This window comes from Cibotium barometz, chromosome 26 (genome assembly GCF_041138505.1).
Source record: "Cibotium barometz isolate CiBa-2024 chromosome 26, ASM4113850v1, whole genome shotgun sequence".
Lineage (NCBI taxonomy): Eukaryota > Viridiplantae > Streptophyta > Polypodiopsida > Cyatheales > Cibotiaceae > Cibotium > Cibotium barometz.
The window spans coordinates 28902857-28923147 of NC_141071.1; the positions used below are offsets into that span (position 1 = coordinate 28902857).

Consider the following 20291-nt stretch of genomic DNA (forward strand, 5'->3'; position numbering starts at 1 on the left):
TATTATTTCTAAAAATGCATAAATAAAATTTAACCATCCCACTCTAATCCACACCTAATAGAGCTTAATGTTTATGTTTTTAGAGTGGATTCCACTCCTAAACATAATTGCTAAGCTTTGTTCTTCAGTCATTGCAATGACATCTAAGCCTTTGGGGCTCCAAAATCATGCAAATCACCAAGAAACCAAGGTTTTACCCTTCAAATACATGGATCTCGAACGTCATAATACAATAAGCTTCAAAACAAAATTAGAATCAATAAAACTAACACATCCAAGGCGCCAAAATTGTATGTTTTTTGGAGTCTCACCTCATCCCAATAGCTTGGAATGGATGTATGAATAGAGCTAAGCCTTGGGCTAGTCCCCATAGACCACGCCAAATATGTTCAAGTTAAAAGCTTACCTTACCCTTGCCGAATCATGTGTCATTGGGCCTTGCCTTAGAGCCTCAATGTAACTACCTTGATATGGGTGCACTAGCACGTCTTCCCATCATGTCCTCACTCCGTTGTCATATCGGAATGCTCCTTTGCCAATCGGGTGTGAAGGAAAAGCTTCCTATGCATGATGGAGGCAAAAAGAGATGGCCTTCGTGATGGTTCTTTCTCCCAAAAGGTGGGGGAAGAAGAAAAAGCTAATGTAAGGGAGAAACCTACAAACATGCATCCATTAAGCAAGCAAGATCCAATAGCATACATGCTATGCAAGTAAGAATAGAGTTAGAAAATAGCTCATAAGTATTCTATTACAAAGGAATGATTGTGTATTGCTTAGTATAAAAATGACTTATATCAAGTGACTAGTTTTCACACTAAGTGACCAAACTTAAATTTGGTCCAACCTCTATTACTAGTCTTAAGCAAGTATGTACACGAAGTCCTTAGAATTTTCCTATTTGACATTAAACTCAAGGTAAGGCCACTTTATATGTTCTAGTGTGGCCTTACAAAAGGTAAGTGCCCATTCGAGTGGGTAAGATAGCAAAGCACCCTACGGTAGGTTGGGCGAATGAAACCATGTTAACCTACGAAGTGGTTAACCAAGGCCTAGCCACATCCTTGGGCAATAATCTGGTGCCATTACAATCGTCTAATACCATAATTATTGTTAAAATAATTCTCTAAGTCAAAGATAGCTTTCCACCATGATGAGGGGTTTCAATTTTTGAGTGTTGAAAACACGCTTTTGGTTGATGTAGACCCTCAGTGCATCTCTAATTAGCATATTTGACCTTAGTATTGGTGCTTTTCATCATTTATAACCATCTTGGGTGCTTGTTTATGAGTTTAGGTCACTTGGGAGTTTAATCTCTTTGTTAATGCTTTGACTTCTACACATATTATAGTTGGTCCTTACATCCTTAGCATTTATGGCATTCTCTCTTGTTATTGACCTTTGACTTACTCCCGTTGACTCAATCAAAGCATTGGACTAGGTCAACAATGATGTTACAAACGATGCTTTAAAAAAGACCCTAAGCGATGTTAGAGGTGTTGCTTGGGCCTTGACATCTTGTAGTGCTTAAGAAAGCCTCATTATAGGCATGAAACATCAAATAGCATAAAATAAACAAGCTTACAAGTTTATAAGAGCCTCATCATCACTTAGCGTGGATTCATAATTGGGGGATGTCAACAGTTTTGCGCTTTGAGCTTGCCCCTTACCATTTCTTTGCCTTTTGTGTTGCTAGCTTAAACCTTTTCTAGTTTTGCATCACTCTATTTTAGTTGTGCCATTTTCAACTTATCAAATACCTAAAGTGATACTCACTTTAGTGTTTTGGATTTGCTTAAGTGCTATTGCTCTTTATCCTTTAGTGTCAAAGGTGAGAACTACACAACCATCACAAAGTGATAGAATGATTATTGAAGATGAATTCTAAGTTATTTCGGAAGTGGCATTCTTGATAGCATCAAAGGTTTTATGTATAAAGCCTTCCATTAGCCCCACTCTAACGTCTAGTAGTAATGTTTTCTCACACCTTGCCCTTGACACCAATTTGTCCCTCGACCCCCCTTTGAAATCATGCTAAAATCGATTTTCTTATTTTGTACTTGAGCACCCACATTGTTTCTTGAATGTCACTACTTTTAAGATAATCACTTGTTTATATGATACTTCTATTTTTATCATGCATTTCCATTATGGCAAGCCTTCTAGCTTACCAAGCTTCACCTTAAACTTTATGTTTTCTTTCTTGGGGTTTTTCATGGTGATCCTAAGGCTCCTAGAATGGCCAAATTCCTTAGTTATTTCATGTGCTCGTCACTAAGCAAGTTGCCTTAAGAGTTCCACTTGTGGTGGAAACAACCTCTAATCAATCATCCAATGTGAAGTCTCTCTAAGAGCCTAAGGAAACAAACCTTAGGATGTATTTTTTCTTCCTCTGTGGAATGACGTGGAAGTATGAACATGAGAACTTACACTACCGTGGAGTGCCTTTCTCAAAGGATTTGTTTAGTTGCTAGACATGCCACATGGAGTGCACCCCAACTTTGAAACACATGAATTCCTTTGGGGTTGTGCGAGAGGAGGGTTGGTGTAAGTTGCAATTTGATGAGTGTTGATCTTGACATGGTGAAACTATATGCGGCAAGGTTATTTTTGAAGATGCTATGTGAGGCTTCTAAGATGAGATTAATAGTCACTTTGTGAACTTGGATTGTGGGCTCTCCACTTAGTACAACAGGTACAACATGAGCGTGTGCTAGAGAGAGAGAGAGAGAGAGAGAGAGAGAGAGAGAGAGAGAGAGAGAGAGAGAGAGAGAGAGAGAGAGAGAGAGAGAGAGAGAGAGAGAGAGAGAGGCATGCCACTCTATGTGTATCAAAGGCAAATTAGAAGTAAAACTCTAAAGTTTTCATTATAACAAACATTTTTTTAAATGTACTTGTAAGAAGAAAAGAAAAAAGTGAGTCCTAGTGCATGATAGTTCTATTGAAGAGACTACTTGAAGTGGATGAAATAGAAATGTGGTATGAATTTATTGTTTGTGCTAGTACTCGCTAGCATAAAACATGATGCAAGAAACAAACTTTGAGACTTGTATGAGATTTCCTTTTTTCTTTGCAATTTCATCCTCTTTACCATTATAAATAGATAAAACAATAGAGTTATAAGATAGATTAACTTTGCACTTCTAAGAACAAGTCAAAAGTGAGATTTAAAACTCAAACCAATGATCATTTAGAAGCTTTTAATAAATAAAGTATTTTTACCGTTGAGGATAAATGTCACTAGCATATCCATGCATGTCAACTCAAGGGAAAATTGAAATATAAATGTCACTAGCATATCCATGCATGTCAACTCAAGGGAAAATTGAAATATAAAGTATGCCTATTTTTTTTTCACGATTTTGATATGGACTAATTTCGAGTATGATAATAAAGAAGGAAAAATTGTGATCTCATGGGAGAAAGAGATCATAGCTATGTAATAGAATGCTTGAGCTTGTAATAATATTGACTAGGGTTATATATAAATATCTACTATTGATCCCCCCCCCAAAAAAAGAACTAAGGGACTTGAACAAGTAAAAAAGAAACATGGTAGCCCTTATACTCAAAAAAGCCTTTATTAGTGGGAAAAGACATGGGGAAAACTAAATTCGTGAAGTAGTGAACTTATGTGGCTACAAATTGAACTACATATTTGCGCAATCACATCATGTGGAGATGCAAAAACCAATGTGGTATGTGAAATGAATATCTAATTATGAATAAGGTTGTGCACTAGGAATCAAAATCCAGTGTTGTGGAGTGCTTACTTGGAGCATGTGTGAAGTCCTTGTGGGGAGCTCAAAAGTTGGTCAGTTTGAGTGGGGCTTATGGAAAGGGGTGTCACATCATCACATTTTGCTGACACTTAGGCATGAGGCATGCTGTTTTGTATCAGGAGGAGGAGGGGGGTGAGAAAACACAAGGAGTGGCATTAGTCTGTGCTCATGGAGGTGAACCTTGCTCTATGTTCATCTAAGGGAAGGGCTAAGCGACTTGCATGTTAGCACTCGAACAGGCGTTGTAAGCAAGATACATACGAGGTTGTAAGGCTCTTGGGCAGAGGGAATCATTTGGTGCTTGATGGTTGTGTGCATGGAGGTTGCATGTTTGAAAGTACCACCACCACCATGCCATGGGTGTAAATAGGCCTCTTTCTCTCTCTCTCTCTCTCTCTCTCTCTCACATGTCATGGATAGAGGGGCTCTTCACATCAAGCATCTTTGTTTGTCACAACGGCTTTTAAGGAGGACATGCTAGCCACGTTTAAAAAGATTAAGAACCAACGTCTTTAAAATATATTAAAAAAATAGGATAACCGGGAGAAGTCGGTGAAGTCCCGTGACGGTGAAGGGGGTTCAGCCGGTGAGAATTTCGGAAAAACGAAGAATATTTCGATAATAGAGGGCGGAAATGAACGAGAAAATGCGAGAAATTAAGAAAAATGGGCGCGCGGCCCTCGCTCGTGTTTACTTTTCTTCTTCTTCATGGAATGTTTCTTCGTCGTCGGCCTCTCTTCTTCTTCTTACCCCTGTTTTGTCTCCCTCTGATAGACGTTGCAGAGCTTTTGCCTCCGCCATAGCCAGTTTCTGCGCAGGTTTCCTCCTTCCACTCTCCCCCCATCTTCTGCACACATAGGCGATTCTTCGGATCCGTTGGCCTGCAAAACAACATCGCCGTCAACGAACGCTTCCCGCACACATCAATCAGCTCTGTTGCCACTGCCTTCTTCTTCTTTTTCTTCTTCTTTATTGTTCTTTCTTCTCTGTAGTTACGCAGAAGGTTTTTCATTTCCAGCCAAATTCCTTCATTTCCAAGCTTCCGATCGAAGCACTCTTCCTCTGAATTACAACCATTGCAAGCCTTGACGCATCGCTTTGACGTATTGAATTCCGTCTCAGATGAAGGCGGGGAATCGCTGGCTCTCACCTGTTCCCTGTGCAGAAGCTGTACCCTGGGCAAATCCTCAGAGTTACCGCATTCTGGAGGTTGCCATTGTTCCAGGACAGATTTTGGATGGAAGACATCTCGATCTCCATTTCTTAGACGTTCACAAGCATGATGATGATCATCATACTTGGAAGTGCATGGAGGCGAAGCAGGCAATGCGAATAGTGGAAAGGCGGTTTTCGGGTTGAAGCCTGTGGTGTTGTGAACATAGCCAGCCGAAGTTTAGCTTTCTCCTTCTTCTTCTTCTCCGTCTTCTTCTCCAGTTGCTGTTTCTGCTGCTACATCGGTTTTCTCGTGAAGGCAAGATACGATGCTTTCTCTCAACGCCATGGCTCCCTCAGGGCATCGCAGCACGCTGGAGGAGATGCTGGAGTCCATGAAGCTCACAGAAGAGAAGCCAGCAGACGTGCTTCCTGCGCTGCCGCAGAGGCCAACATCAAAAGCTCGCTTGCCATCCACTGCTCGTATGAGGAAGGCAGTCGCCATAGCCGTGGCTGTTACCTCATCGGCAGGGCATCATGAACCTCCTGAATCCGGAAATGGAAACCAGGACTCCAGCCGTTGCACCTCCAAGGACTCTTTTCATCCCAACCCCAGCTACACTTCTCTGCAGCCCCCAGCGGCTGAACATAAAGCCAATGGCGACGCTGCCACTAGTGGCAAATTAGAAACTCCCCTCTCCGATTGCATGCGGCCCAACTTGAGCTTCAGCTCAATGCTAACACCCCAGCCTCCCATACCCGACAGTGCAGAGCTTTTTGATTCCACTTCCTTCTCATTCAAGCCTACTGATGCTGATTCTGTATCATTGCCCTCAGATCAGATACATCACATAAATGCTGATATAGCAGCAGAGGCTAAGCAGTTGGACGCATCAAATGCAGTCCTAGATTTGGAAATTTCTGAATGTTTGACGGAAACAGTTGAAGATTTTGATGTTCTTAATGAAAGAAGCGAGACTTCAAGAAACGATTGTCAGTGGCTCGATAGAATTGACCGCATTGATAGAAGTGAGAGAAGGCCAGAAGTTTTGTACTATGACTACCTGAAATTAACCACATTGGATCCAGACAAAGGGAGTAACAGTGATTTAGTTCAAATAGAGAGAGTTACTGAGGAAGACACAGATAATCTTGATAATATGGGCTTCATTTCAAGTTCTGTGGCCAATAAATATGACAGTGGGGAGGTGAAAGAGTTCAAGTTGAGTAAGATTGATGAAGGTGGTGCAGAATTTCAGAGTGATAGTTCGGGTAGTGAGGATGAGCATTGCGAACAGCTTGCATTGAATGAAAAGTCATTGGAAAATGGTGATGCCTCATTGGATAGTGGCAATGCCTCAGTGGATGATGTCAAGGTCTCATTGGATAATGGTAAAGCTGAGGGTATTTCTCCGACACCAGCAAAACCAAAGGCTGAACGGACAAACTTAAAGAGGTGGAGGGATGCCTTATCGGGTTTGAAAAAGGTTTGTGCAGGAAAACCTCAAATTGATCGTTGCAATATAGAAATTCACTGTCCATGGGATACATCATGCATGTACACACTAGTCCAGGGCCTCAGCAACTTTAATTCAAAATTCAGATTAGTCTGACCTTGGTGACTCTTTATTACTTGTCTAAAATTGTGAGTGTGTCTGAAGGGACTGAAGCTGTGAGCGTGGATGTTTGTGATTTCATGATTTGTTTGAAAAACCCAGTCCTGCTTAAAGGGAGCTGCTTCTGCAGTGTCTCTGTCCTATGGTTAAATTTGCGCATCTCAGATCTCTATATTTGATGTGGCCAGTCAGTCCTGTGTAGTGTTAAGGTTTGTTGACTGTCCAAGTATTGAATAGGTACCATGGCTTAGCTAGAATTCATTGGGGCACTGCCAAGCAGCGTCTCTTCCTGTCGTATTGTTACAGGTTTCCATATTTTGACGTTGTGTAGTGATAAGGTACATTGACCATCCAAGTATTGAATAAGTACCATGGTTTAACCACACTGTGATCAGCTAGCAGAATAATCGATAGGAAAAATTGGTTTAGGAGTTCCAGCTGCCTGTATTTACTAGGGAAATGGGCTTGCATTCAGACTGTTTTTTTTTCTGGATAGCATTTGCTTTTTGTGTCACAAATGCTCAGCCATATCTTCCTCTGGGTTATTGGATCATTTCATTTTTGTGGCTTGTCCCTATCCATGGATTAGGGGTTTGGTCGTAAGCCTTCAGGAAATTGATGTGACCTTTTTATAATTCTGTGTTCATATCACACACTAACGTACTGCACATCTCTTAACATTTACCTACTTTGAGTTATCTTTGTTAAGCTTACAGATCTCTCTCTCTTCCTCCTCTATTCTTGGCATCCATGTCTCTACCTCTCTGCATTGCATTGACTCTTGCTTTTTTGGGTTATCTCTGTCTGCTTCCCTTCTATTTCAAGATGCTCCTCAGACTCCTTTCCTGCTCCAACCATCTACAAACGCTTATTTTCAGAAATGTAATGCATGGTGTTTTCCTACTTTGCATGTCATGTCATGCCCATGGACATGTCCTACCGGTGCAATCGCCTTTGGGCACGATCAGAGGCCGTGTTTGGCTGATAGCAGAGTCAATATGGATATCTATGGCACATCTTTTTAGGGTAATAGACAATTGGCCTAGGGCACAGTTGGCCGGCCAGCCAACCCTAGCAGCTAACCAGTCTTCACCACTTATGAATAGGTAGGTCAAGGGTCATTCATGGAGGAGGAACAAATGTGATCTAAAGTTTTTAGTGCCAGATTTTGTTGGGCAGCAGTAATAGAACATCAAGAACCTCTGGAAAGGAAGTTCTCCTGAGCATTTCTGAAAGGATAAGAGAATCAGCTTTTAGGCCATGCATTGTGGCCACATGCAGAGCATGTACAGAGTGATCTCAGTGTAGATATGTGAGAATCATTGTATATAATCATGTTTGGAAATATACAGTAAGTTAGGTCTGCATGATCTTCTCTATTGTCTATTTGCAAAATTAATAAGCGTCAATCTCAGACTTGCTTAGCGTTAACCAGACCACGCTTCTGCAGGCATGTCACATTGGTATCATAGCATCTAGATTCTTCCTAGGGTGCAATGTGGGTTTGCAAGAAGTGCATGCAGGAAGTTTTTGCATTCGTAGCAAGTTTTGTGCATGTGGGTTAGGGTTCCTTGCATAGATCTCGCATATAGCAGTAGTTTGCATGTAGATTAGGTCAAGCCTTGTAGGCAATCAATGCATCGAATGTGCATTTCTTCTCCAAGGGAGCAAGGTAGCGTTTTTCTTCGTGGCAAATGTGGTAAAATGTTTCCAGGCTATAACCAAGGATGGGTTAAACTTTAAAGCTTTGGGAGTAGTGTGTCAAGAATCAGATCTCTAGGTCATAGAATGCATGAGAAGGAATAGAAAGAAACCAAGTGGAATGGTTTATTATGGAAGTCATTGAAGAACAAGTTGGTATAGTGTCATAGAGAGATCCAGGCACGAGATGCAGCTCAGAGCCAGAAGACTAAGGCATAGAACTTGAGAGTTAACTTGTAGCTGAAACTCAGCAAGAGGCAGTTTCTGAGGTTGCCCAAAAGCTTTCAGGACAAGAAGCGGCACAAGAGACCGTTTCTCCAAGGAGTGTAGATTGATGGAAGATCCCCAGGAAGTCCCAATGTTGGTGGTGTGGTCGAGTTAGAGCTGGCGGAGCAATCATACTGTGAAGACGAGCAGTCGCTCGGAGTGCAGATGTCAGAGTTAATGGATCTCACTGAATCATGTATGAAGGAGGATCAGGTTAGTATGGCCACGGTTCCTGAACTAGTTTCTGAGGATACTCTTGTGGGTCTCTTCAAATTCAAGGAGGAAGATGAGATTTCTAGTGGTGTACGAGTTCCGGAGGCAATAGCTCCAACAAAGGTAATTGGAGCCAGAGCCGGTGGATATGGAGCGGAGCCTATGGATGGACCAGATCGGAAGTGGAGTAAAGGAGCATGATCTGCCCTGGTGCTCCATGATGTGGGCATGGATGCCCATGGACATGTTCTACTGGTGCAGTTACTTCTGGGCACGATCAGAGGCCGTGTTTGAATCAATGGATTGCAGTTTTGGGCCTGACAACAGGGCACTTAAGGATCAGTCATTGTGGACAGATTCAACACATCTTTTTATGGTAATGGACAGCTGGCTGAGTGTCGGCACAGTTGCCTGATCAGCCAACCCTAGCATTAATGCTTTTGTAGGCATGTTACAACACATCTGGCTGTCATCGCTTTTGTTTTGAGAGCTTGTATTTGGCAGTAAAAAAGTTTCTGCCTGACATACATAGATCATCTCACATGTTTGGAACTAACAGCTCTGTGTGTTCTTGAGTTTTCATGGAGGTTTTGTTCTTGTGTGGATATGCTGAGAATACTGAAAGTGGTTCCCAGCTGCTAATTATGGCTCAATTTGCGAGATCCCCTTCCAAGTTTCTCTTTGGCTTTGCCTCTGCTGCTTTGCGTTGAAGGCGGTCAGATTCTTCCTATCTTCATTCTCATTCTCGAAATTTCCGTTGGTGTCTAAGCATGGTGGTCTTGTGTTTCATCTGGGCTTGCTGTTGTGCCAGCTTGTCAACTTTGGAATTTGGCCTATCATTCTGCAGTTTGGGCTTTCTGTTCGCCATGCTTCATGTCTGTTGATGCATGTGGGTTGGGAGCCAGATTGGTTGCCAAATACCCTCCTATGTTTTGCGCCATTTCATGGTGAGAAGTTATGCGTATGTTTGTACATTGACCGGAACACGACATAACCACAAATTGTAAGAGAAAACTCCAAAAGTCCTCAAAGGATGTTAGGGCTGAAAATTTACTGTCTATTGAATGGTAGATGATATGAGTATCATATGCTTTAATGAAGCGCTTTTCTATACTCTTCCAGGTAGCCTTACCTAGTCCTGGACTCCAAAAAGCTGCACCATACATAGCTGCTGGGCGTACCAAAGTGTCAAAAAGCCAACACTTGGTATGAGGCTCTTGGAAGTGTGCCTAGAAACAGTCTCTCTAGACGGGCTAGGGAGGCGTGGCCTCTCGGTTGGTGGTCGTAGTCATGCAAAAGTAGGGACATGTAAAGGTGACTCCGAGGTTTACATGTTCACAATCTCCACTGGGACATCTCTGTACAAGAAGAATAGCTGTTATGTAACCTTATAGAGTGTGTGAAGCCCATGACCTGGGTCTTACCAAGGTTTACGGTGAGGTCCCTCTCCCTGCAAAACCTCTCCAATGCATCCAAGTGTTTCTGTAAACCCTCGGCTGAATCTCAGATCAAGACAATATCATATGCGTACAACATGGGCACCATTACCTCACCAATGGTGAGCTTCTGCCCCCAAAGCTCTCCACAAAGGCTGCTATCTCATTAAGATATAGACCAAAGAGTGTAGGAGAGAGTGGGCAACCCTGTTTGACCTCAATAATATTGCATATATCCCTAGAGAGTCCACCTGGTGCTCAAACTTGGCCAGTCACTGCCATCACACCCCAAATCATGTCAGGTGGGAGCTGAGCCCTTGCAAACGTCCGAACAGACAGGATTTGGGGGGGTGGGGGGGTGGGGGGGGGGGTTTCGGAAAATCCACAAAGCATACATGATGTTTTTGTGACCTCGCCTCCTTTATGTCGTCCCGTATAGGGTGGAGAAATTCCTTTTGAAGCCTGCCTGACTTGATGCCTTGTACCCCAACCTCACAGCCATAAAGCTGATTTCTGCCTCTAGCATTGCTCCATAAATCTTGGCCATTGTGGGGCCAATCATGGTAGTCTTGCAGTTATTCGGATCCATGGGGTCTCCTGCTTTGTTTATGGGGACAATGGTGTTTGTGGTCCACGAGGGGGGGAAGCCTTCATAAAGGGCTCCATTAAATAGATTTGCAAGGATGGGAGCAAGCACATGGTGCCTGTGGGCAAAGTGTTCTGCATGTAGATCTTCATGATTGTTTGCTTTCCCATCATGCAGATTTTTGAGAGCTCGAGCTGTGATATGCAGCGGAAGTCTTTGTATTGGAAGATCCCGTCACACAAATGCTCACACCGTCTTCTGTATCCTGAGTTTCGTGAGTTTAGTAATCCACTTAATACTTCAAACTTTAAAGAGATATGAGAATTGTACACTAGATTGGGTCCCGAATTACCCAATGAAGGGTCCCCTATCCCGATAACGAGATAGTATTTGCTTTATTTCGTTAGAGAGAATGACTGTGGACTGTAGATAAGCCAAACGCAAGATCTCGGAGGATCGGAAGCCTGGCTGAACTTTACACGACTGTAGAAACACCTCGATGAACTGATCTCGAGCCTATGCACTCTTCCCAAGGGCATGAGGAAGGGCTGCACACCTGAGGTTGAGAAAAGAAGGCGGTGGTCTGTTCTAAGCTATGTTAGAATGTTGTAAATGATTATGAATGCTATGTTACCTTCACCAGATGATTGGTGTATGCTTGGATGATGCACTGAATGCTGGATACTGATGTAGACTGATGAATCTAGGCTGAAACTGTTGGAAAACTACAAACGCAAGGTTGTAGACCTGATTTCTGGTGTAGAGCTGATGCTGGACTGAAACGCAGACTGTAGGGGCTGCTGCTGGACAGAAACGCAGACTGTAGGGACTGCTGTGCACAGGCCGGCTACTGTAGGGACTGCTAAACTGCATGTGTTGGAGAACCAGGGCTGGCTGAAGCAAACTCAAGCACTCCAAGGGCTGGATGAGACTAGTTAGTGCTAAAGGCAAGGGAACTCCTAGGGTTGAGGAGGAAAACTCTTAGCACATTGAAGACTGAATGAGAAACTAAACCCTTGCAAACCTATTTATACTAGATAGGGGTTGGTCAAGTTGGCTGGTCATAATTTAATAAACTTTATGTTTATAAATGACAATAAATGCCAAATAAATACCATAAAATATGAAAAAAATACAAGATAAATCCTAGTAAATTTCCTAAGGCTTCTAGGATGTTCTAGATGATGCACAGGCATATGAATGCATATTATGCAAAATGTAGAGTGCTTTCTAAGGCTTCTACTGACTCTACATGCATGAATGATTCTCTCCTTATCCTGGACCGAGGATGTACAATGGGGTCACGTTGTACGATAAATATTATCCTACTGGGTTCTAATATTGTACAACTGCTGCACTGCTGATGATGAGCGAGTTTGTCACCATGCACTGAGTGCAGAGTGCATGTGACATTATCTCCTGCTTAGCTTGGCGGCAGGTTCATGGCTTCCAAGTAATCCGCCAACAACTGGGGTTACTCCTGGAAGAACTCCTCGTCTAGCCATACGGCTTCGTGGGTGCCTCAATCTCGGAATTTCGTATGGGACTGATGTACCCGTCGATCGGAACCATGCTTCCATTGATGAAGAAGGATTTGCTTGGGCTTAATAACTTCTGCTTCGTCTACCACATCTGGCTGCTGTTCATCTGAAACATCAAACACCGCTGGACCAACATATGGTTTTAGCCAAGAAACATGGAAAACATCATGCATTGTTCAATTGGTAGGCAACTGTAATTTCATGGAGACATCACTTAACGTCTTAACTATTGGAAAAGGGCCAAAACTACGGAATGGAAGCTTGGGACAATATTTGCCCACTTGTTTTAATCTATGTTTCATGATGCATTGATAGACCCTATCTCCTTTCTTGAAGTGGATATCTCGTCTAAACTTATTGGCATGTCTGTGAACTGAATAATGGCCAGGCTCAAAATTGAGGGCCAAATTGGGTTGAGTACCAAATTCTGCGGAATTGACATACTGATCTTTTATGCTTACTAAGTCTTTTCCAGAGATGTTGAGAATGGTAGACTTCTGACTGGTCTGGATGTTGACCAGGAATGTACTTAATCATTTCTCCAACTTGTTGGAAGAGCTGATCTTGTCTAGTGTGCTGAGCACTCCACTGGGCACTTGGCATCATCGGGAGCCACTTAAGTGCTTGATGGTTTGTGGTGATTGTGAAAATGTGTCCATAAGGAACATGTTTCAAATGTTTGAGAACTGACTGTTGTTCTAGCTTGAGAATGTGTCCATAAGGAACATGTTTCAAATGTTTGAGAACTAATTGCTGTTCTAGCTTGTCCTTGAAAGTCTTTGGAAAGACAAGAGGGAAACTTGCTAGGAGGTTCTGCTAACTGTGGAATACTGGGTGGGAGTTCGTCCTTAGAAATGTCTAAATGAGAAAGGAGATCTACCAACTGAGGGACTGAAGAAGATGAGATAGCGGTTATCGATGAGATAGAAGCTGTCTGAGCATAAATCAATGCTCCTTCTACTCCCTTGCACATAGCTCGTCGGACCTGGAGATGAGAAATCATAGGAATGCCAAGAATGCTCCTATCCCCCCGAATCATGACAGGCTCAGGAAAACCTTTAGAGATGATAAAGGTGTCCTGCCCCCAATTGGGAAATAGGTTCATACTGATGAAACCACTGGATTCCTAAGATCATGTCACATCCCAAAAGAGGAGAGACAATGAAATCTCGCTGGAATGAGGCCTTTTGAACTTGAAAAGAAAACTAATGTGCCTTCTGGGAAATGTGGGTGCGAAGACCAGGTGTAAACCCGTCTACCTCCAAATGATAGGGCACTAAGGGACAACTCATGTTAGTAGCCAACTGGGGAGGGTTGGCGTCCTCAGAACTGCCCATGTCAAAAAGGATTATGAACTGTCGACCCTTGGCAGAGCCATAAGCTCGGATTAGGCTTTTCTGTGTGGTTGTTGCCTCACCCTCCTGCTTAGCATCAAGTACCACGAATGGCATGGAATGCATAGAAGGTAAGATCTGAACCGCATTGGTGATAACAGGCGGGTCTGGAGGAGTGGGGGATACTGCGGCAACTATGGCAGAAGGCTCTTTGGAGGCTTGCTCCGCTTGTCTTTTTGGACAATCCTTCTTACCATGCCCAATGGTATGACAGAAAAAACATCTGTTTTCTGACTGATACTGTCTTTGTGTCACGTGCACACCATTCAGGTGTACAGTGACATGGCATTGTTTTATGGCATGGCATCATCAGGCATTTAATCAGGATTTATCAGGCATTTTATGGACATTTAAATGAATGTTTTCAGCATGTACCACATGGTATGGGTTGGATTCAGCATTGTAGCATCATATTAACCATCTAGACAAAAGCATTAGGGCTTGTGGAGGCAGCCGACAGCATTCAAGTCAGCCGACCAGCCTTTAAAGCATTTATGGCATTTAAATGGCAGTCGTGAGCATATTCAGAGCTGGCCCAAGTGGTGGAACTCAGCATTGGAGTCAGGACAGCCATCTTTCAGCCATCCTTCATCATTATTCAGCATGTTTTCCTCTCTTTCAGGGGTAGACATCATCTAGGACAGCATAGATCCCTTTGGATCTCATTGTAACGGCATTCGTCATCTAATATAGCTGCATTGCATTGCATTGACACATATTTGTCTATCTCTTAAACATCATTAAGTGCAGTTTAGTTAGACTAAGGTTGTGATTACTACGGTCGAAGCCTCTACATGTCACATTGGTATCAGAGCGTTACAGGGTAACCAGCCTTAGAGCATGTTCATTCCATCAGTCATTCAGTCAGACATCATGTTAATCACTTCCGCACAGTTAAACCCAATTCTCAAAATCTTACCCTTAGGGATTTTCCCTTAGGTATGCATTAGTAACCCATCCATCTGCATTCTTGCACAGCATATAGGGTTGCACATGGCTTGCATAACAGACATCTTAGCAGTCAGTCTTGCATTTGCAAGGCAGACATGCTGCCCATGAACTCTCTGGGGAAGAATGACATCCATCATCAAAGGAGGACATAAGTTTTGGGCTTCAACTGGCAGCAGCAGGGGGTTTCTCTTCCATAGAAGACGGAAGTTTGCTCCAACATCGCCTCAGGAGGTTTAGAGCTTCAGGAATGACGGAGATGGTAGGTGAAAGGTTTCCACAGGTAGGTCAGGGGTGACTCAGGTATTTCCAAGCAGTTTTAGCAGCATTTGCCATTCAGTTCCCGCAGTACATAGAGTCTTGGCTCAAAGGATTTTACTCCTGCAGACGACCTCAGTCCCGGCAGCAGAAGACAGAAGGGGGCAGTGGTTCGGAGGAGAAGGATCACAGAGGAGTCGAAGGTTGCCAGGTATACCACCCAGCAACAGTTTAGCAGCGGGGAATGTCACGTGCACACCATTCAGGTGTACAGTGACATGGCATTGTTTTATGGCATGGCATCATCAGGCATTTAATCAGGATTTATCAGGCATTTTATGGACATTGAAATGAATGTTTTCAGCATGTACCACATGGTATGGGTTGGATTCAGCATTGTAGCATCATATTAACCATCTAGACAAAAGCATTGGGGCTTGTGGAGGCAGCCGACAGCATTCAAGTCAGCCGACCAGCCTTTAAAGCATTTATGGCATTTAAATGGCAGTCGTGAGTATATTCAGAGCTGGCCGATTGTTGCAGCCAAGCTGGCCGACCAGCACCAATTTCCCATATATAAAGAAACGCATCATTTCAGCATAGACATCTGGATCTCTTCAGCGTTTTCCTTCCTAGGAGCAAAGGGGATACAGTTCAGCATCCAACAATGTGTTCCTTCAGCGTTTCTACACCAAGAGGGCTGGGAACAGCAGCGCATCCACGCATCATAGCATTCTAGCATTCAGGCCCACGCATCAGCATATTCAGCCATCTTCCCAACTCCTACATAGAGGGATACCAGCATACAAGTGGTGGAACTCAGCATTGGAGTCAGGACAGCCATCTTTCAGCCATCCTTCATCATTATTCAGCATGTTTCCCTCTCTTTCAGGGGTAGACATCATCTAGGAGAGCATAGATCCCTTTGGATCTCATTGTAACCGCATTCGTCATCTAATATAGCTGATTGCATTGCATTGACACATATTTGTCTATCTCTTAAACATCATTAAGTGCAGTTTAGTTAGACTAAGGTTGTGATTACTACGGTCGAAGCCTCTACATGTCACACTTTGCTCCTCTGGAGGAAGATAACCTCCAGTAATGCTTGCTTGAGCCTTTTTCTCAGGGGTTTTCTTAGGCTTGGATTCCTTACCCCCCCTGAACTAGAGCTAGGACTGTTGTCTGTCTTTGTGTCTTTAGAAGACAAATTACCCTTCCCCTGTTGGGGTTTGGTACTGGATTGGGATGACTGCTTGGGCTTGCTCTCGTTGAGCTTCATTTCTTCATTCTAAGCGAGAGTCAGAGCCCGGTCATATGTACTTGGTTCAAAGTTACAAACTGTGAACGGAATGTTATGAGTCCAATCCACGAATGAATTGCTCCATCTTAGCCTGCTCAGATAACCCTAACTGATGTGCTAAAATAATAACCTTACCGAAAAACTGAAGCACTGGGGATCCGTTTTGTCTGAGTCCATAGAACTCGTCTTTTAGACCGGTCATGTACTGGGGCGGGAGAAATCTGGTCTTCAGGTCATGGACAAAGATGTCCCAGTCAAAGGCTGTGACACTTGTGGCTTGGTCTGTATGAATACTAGACCAATGCTGCCACCAAGTGACTGCCTCACCAGTGAGATGGGGAGCCGCTAAGTGGACTTTATCTTGTGGGTTTGTGATCCTAGCTAATGGAAAATGAACATTAAACTGATAAATAAATTGATTAACTGATGAGTGATCACACTTACCATCATACTTACTGAAGTTTTGGTTGATTGCGAATGATGGTGGTTGATGCTGCTGCGGACTACTGGCTGGTGACACCTATGACTAGGGAGACTGAGGAGAGCTGCTGATACCTCAAGCGTATGGCTTTTCCCGTTGGTGCTCGAGTAACATACGTTCTCGATCAAGTGCATGTTGGTGTTCCCGAGCGATGAGTTCAGCCTGATGCCGGTCTTCGTCGATCCTGCGTTGGGCTTCCTCATAGTCCCGTCTTTTTGCTTTTTCTCTTTTCCTTCGGGCCTCATCCTCTCTCCTTTGTTGTTCCATCTGAAAGAAGAGGGAGATATAGTCAGGTGCTGCCCGAGGTGGAGAAGGATGTGCTGCTGCTGCCTCCAAGAGTTGGAGACGCTCCATGAGCAGCTGGTTCTGAGCTCTAAGAAGAGCTATGGTGTTTGCTGTAGGCAAAAGAACATGGTCTCCTTCGGGGGAGACATCTTTCGGCTGATGAGTACTCTCTTCTGTAGACATGATGCTGAAGTCGGTGGTCGTGCCGGAAGGCAATCTAACCATCCAAGGATGCCCCCACGCTAGGATACGGTGTGTGTGGGCAATCTGAATCTGATACCAATGTGATATGCAGCGGAAGTCTTTGTATTGGAAGATCCTGTCACACACATGCTCACACCGTCTTCTGTATCTTGATTTTTGTGAGTTTAGCAATCCACTTTAATACTTCAAACTTTAAAGAGATATGAGAGAGAGATATGAGAACTGTACACCAGATTGGGTCCCGAATTACCCACTGAAGGGCCCCCTATCCCGATAACAACGAGATAGTATTTGCTTTATTTCTTTAGAGAGAATGATTGTGGACTGTAGATAAGCCAAACGCAAGATCTCAGAGGATCGGAAGCCTGGCTGAACTGTACACAGCTGAGAAACACCTCGATGAACTGATCTCGAGCCTATGCACTCTTCCCAAGGGCATGAGGAAGGGCTGCACACTTGAGGCGGAGAAAAGAAGGTGGTGGACTGTTCTAAGCTATGTTAGAATGCTGTGAATGCTTATGAATGCTATGTTACCTTCACCAGATGACTGGTGTATGCTTGGGAAGGGCTGCAACCTGAGGCTGAGAAAAGAAGGCGGTGGACTGTTCTAAGCTATGTTAGATTGTTGCAAATGCTTATGAATGCTATGTTACCTTCACCAGATGATTGGTGTATGCTTGGATGATGCACTGAATGCTGGATACTGATGTAGACTGATGAATCTAGGCTGAAACTGCTGGAAAACTGCAAACGTAGGGCTGTAGACCTGATTTCTGAGGGCTGATGCTGGACTGAAACGCAGACTGTAGGGGCTGCTGCTGGACAGAAACGCAGACTGTAGGACTGCTGTGCACAGGCCAGCTGCTGGATATGCAGAAAACGCAGGTCTTCTTGCTGATTCAGGCCTGTAGATGCATTGTATGGCTGTGCTTATGGCTGTAGGGACTGCTGAACTGCATGCGTTGGAGAACCAGGGCTGGCTGAAGCAAACTCAAGCACTCCAAGGGCTGGATGAGACTAGTCTAGTGCTGAAGGCAAGGGAACTCCTAGGACTGAGGAAGAAAGCTCTTAGCACACTAAAGACTGAATGAGAAACTAAGCCCTAATGCAAGCCTCTTTATACTAGATAGGGGTTGGTCAAGTTGGCTGGTCATAATTTAATAAACTTTATGTTTATAAATGACAATAAATGCCAAATAAATACCATAAAATATGGAAAAAATACCAGATAAATCCTAGTAAATAACCTAAGGCTTCTAGGATGTTCTAAATGATGCATAGGCATATGAATGCATATTATGCAAAATGCAGAGTGCTTTCTGATGCAAACCCTAAGGCTTTTACTGACTCTACATGCATGAATGATTCTCTCCAAGTGGGTTAAGGGACTTGACTGACTGACTGACCCGCTAAGGCTGAGGAATGACTTACGTAGCTCGTGCCTGACTTATCCTGGACTGAGGATGTACAATGGGGTCACGGCTTACGATAAATATTATCCTACTGGGGTTCTAATACTGTACAACTGTTGCACTGTTGATGATGAGCTAGTTTGTCACCATGCACTGAGTGTAGAGTGCAAATGACACGAACGACATTGGTGGCATTAAAAGAGGAGAGTCGCTGTGGGTTGGGGGATGTGTGACATTTGGGATATGGGCTAACCGAGAACACCATAAAGCTGTAGTGCATACACCTTTCAAAGACTAGGATCTGTGATGGGTGTGGGGGTTCATTTTTCCTCAAGAATGTGCCAAGCGTCCGAGTTATCCTCGCTCAAGAAGAGCTGGTTCTCGTCTAGTGAGAAACACACGCTTCCTCTTGCAGGTGAGTCGAAGGAAGATTTTTTTTTCTCACGTGCTGAGATCAATCCATGTTCTGTCTTGCATAGGAGGTGGAGCCTTGTGGGGTTACATTCCTCATCTTACTACCCATTTTGAGGTTGAGAGCCCACCGGCAAAGTGGTTTGAGGAGGAGCATGTGGTGTAGGGGAAGCTGGTGTGGGTGGAGTCATGAATGATGGATGAAAGTTGGGATATGAGTGCGGATATGGGAATGGAGAGGGTCAAGGGATGAAACACGGCGGGGAGAGGTGGTCCTCATAGATGATGTCTAAATCTAGTGAAAGTGGATATGGGTGAAGGTAGAAACGGGGGAATTGGTGTGGGGGGGAATGCAGGGCATGAGATGGTGAATGAGAGGTAAGTGTGGTTGGCTTTTATAGGTGGTTGGGTTGGGGGGGGGGGGATGGTGAAGTCCTGGATGTGTGGCATGAGAGTAGGAGACCCCATAAGATAGTCCACTGTACTAGAGCCTCCTGCATGTGGGAAGCAAGTAAGGGTGTCAGACATACGTCAACAAAAGACCACAAAGGTCTATGAGACCATGGTGATACATCAATAGTGCAACTGATAATGCACAGTGCCATGAAGTGTCAACAAGATTGGTTTTTTTTTGAAAGCACTCGGAATGAACTTTGACATTGGTTTTTATTTATGCAGAATTCCCGAGTGTGGTGCTTAAACTCTGAAAATAAATGGACGCTTGGGGTTGTGCAATCCACAAGCGAGGCAGAATCAATTGTTAGCACCACAGATGGTCAGGTATGGAATGTAGTGGTTGCTTGCTGCCTGTTGGCTTCATTGGTAGTACAAGAATATGAGTTGATGTAGGTTTTTGATATGCAGTCGCGTTCAAGGACTCATCCTCGGTTACTGAAGTTACCATCCTCCAAACTGCTACCAGCCAATCCTATCATCCTTGAAGGAGTAGTTGATCTCATACAGCTGAGCTATCTAAATGAGCCTGCAGTCCTGCATAACCTTCGTTACAGATATGTTGAAGACAAGATATATGTAAGTTGCTGAAAGATTGGGTTTTTCAGTTGGCAGCTGGAGCACTTTTGCAAGTTTTAATCATCTTATGTTAACATATGGTTTGGCTAACACGCCTCTTTGCAGACTAGAGCTGGTCCTGTCTTGATCGCAATCAATCCTTTCAAGGAGGTTCCACTTTATACAAACAGTTTACTTCAACTCTATAGAAACAAGACCAAGGACGGTCTTGGCCCTCATGTATACATGACAGCAGAAAGTGCATTTGGAGCAATGATGAGGGGTGAGCATCG

The 20291-nt window shown here is 43.7% G+C and overlaps 1 protein-coding gene across 1 annotated transcript in view; it reads left to right on the plus strand.

Annotated features, from left to right (window-relative positions):
* The first annotated feature begins 4427 nt into the window (after positions 1-4427).
* Positions 4428-20291, plus strand: part of LOC147623846 (myosin-1-like) — a 41116-nt gene continuing 25252 nt past the window's right edge. Inside the window, 4 exon segments of the mRNA XM_086820484.1 lie at positions 4428-6418; positions 19666-19767; positions 19852-20019; positions 20125-20281. Coding sequence (XP_086676610.1) covers positions 5261-6418; positions 19666-19767; positions 19852-20019; positions 20125-20281 — 1585 coding nt within the window. The 5' untranslated portion in view covers positions 4428-5260.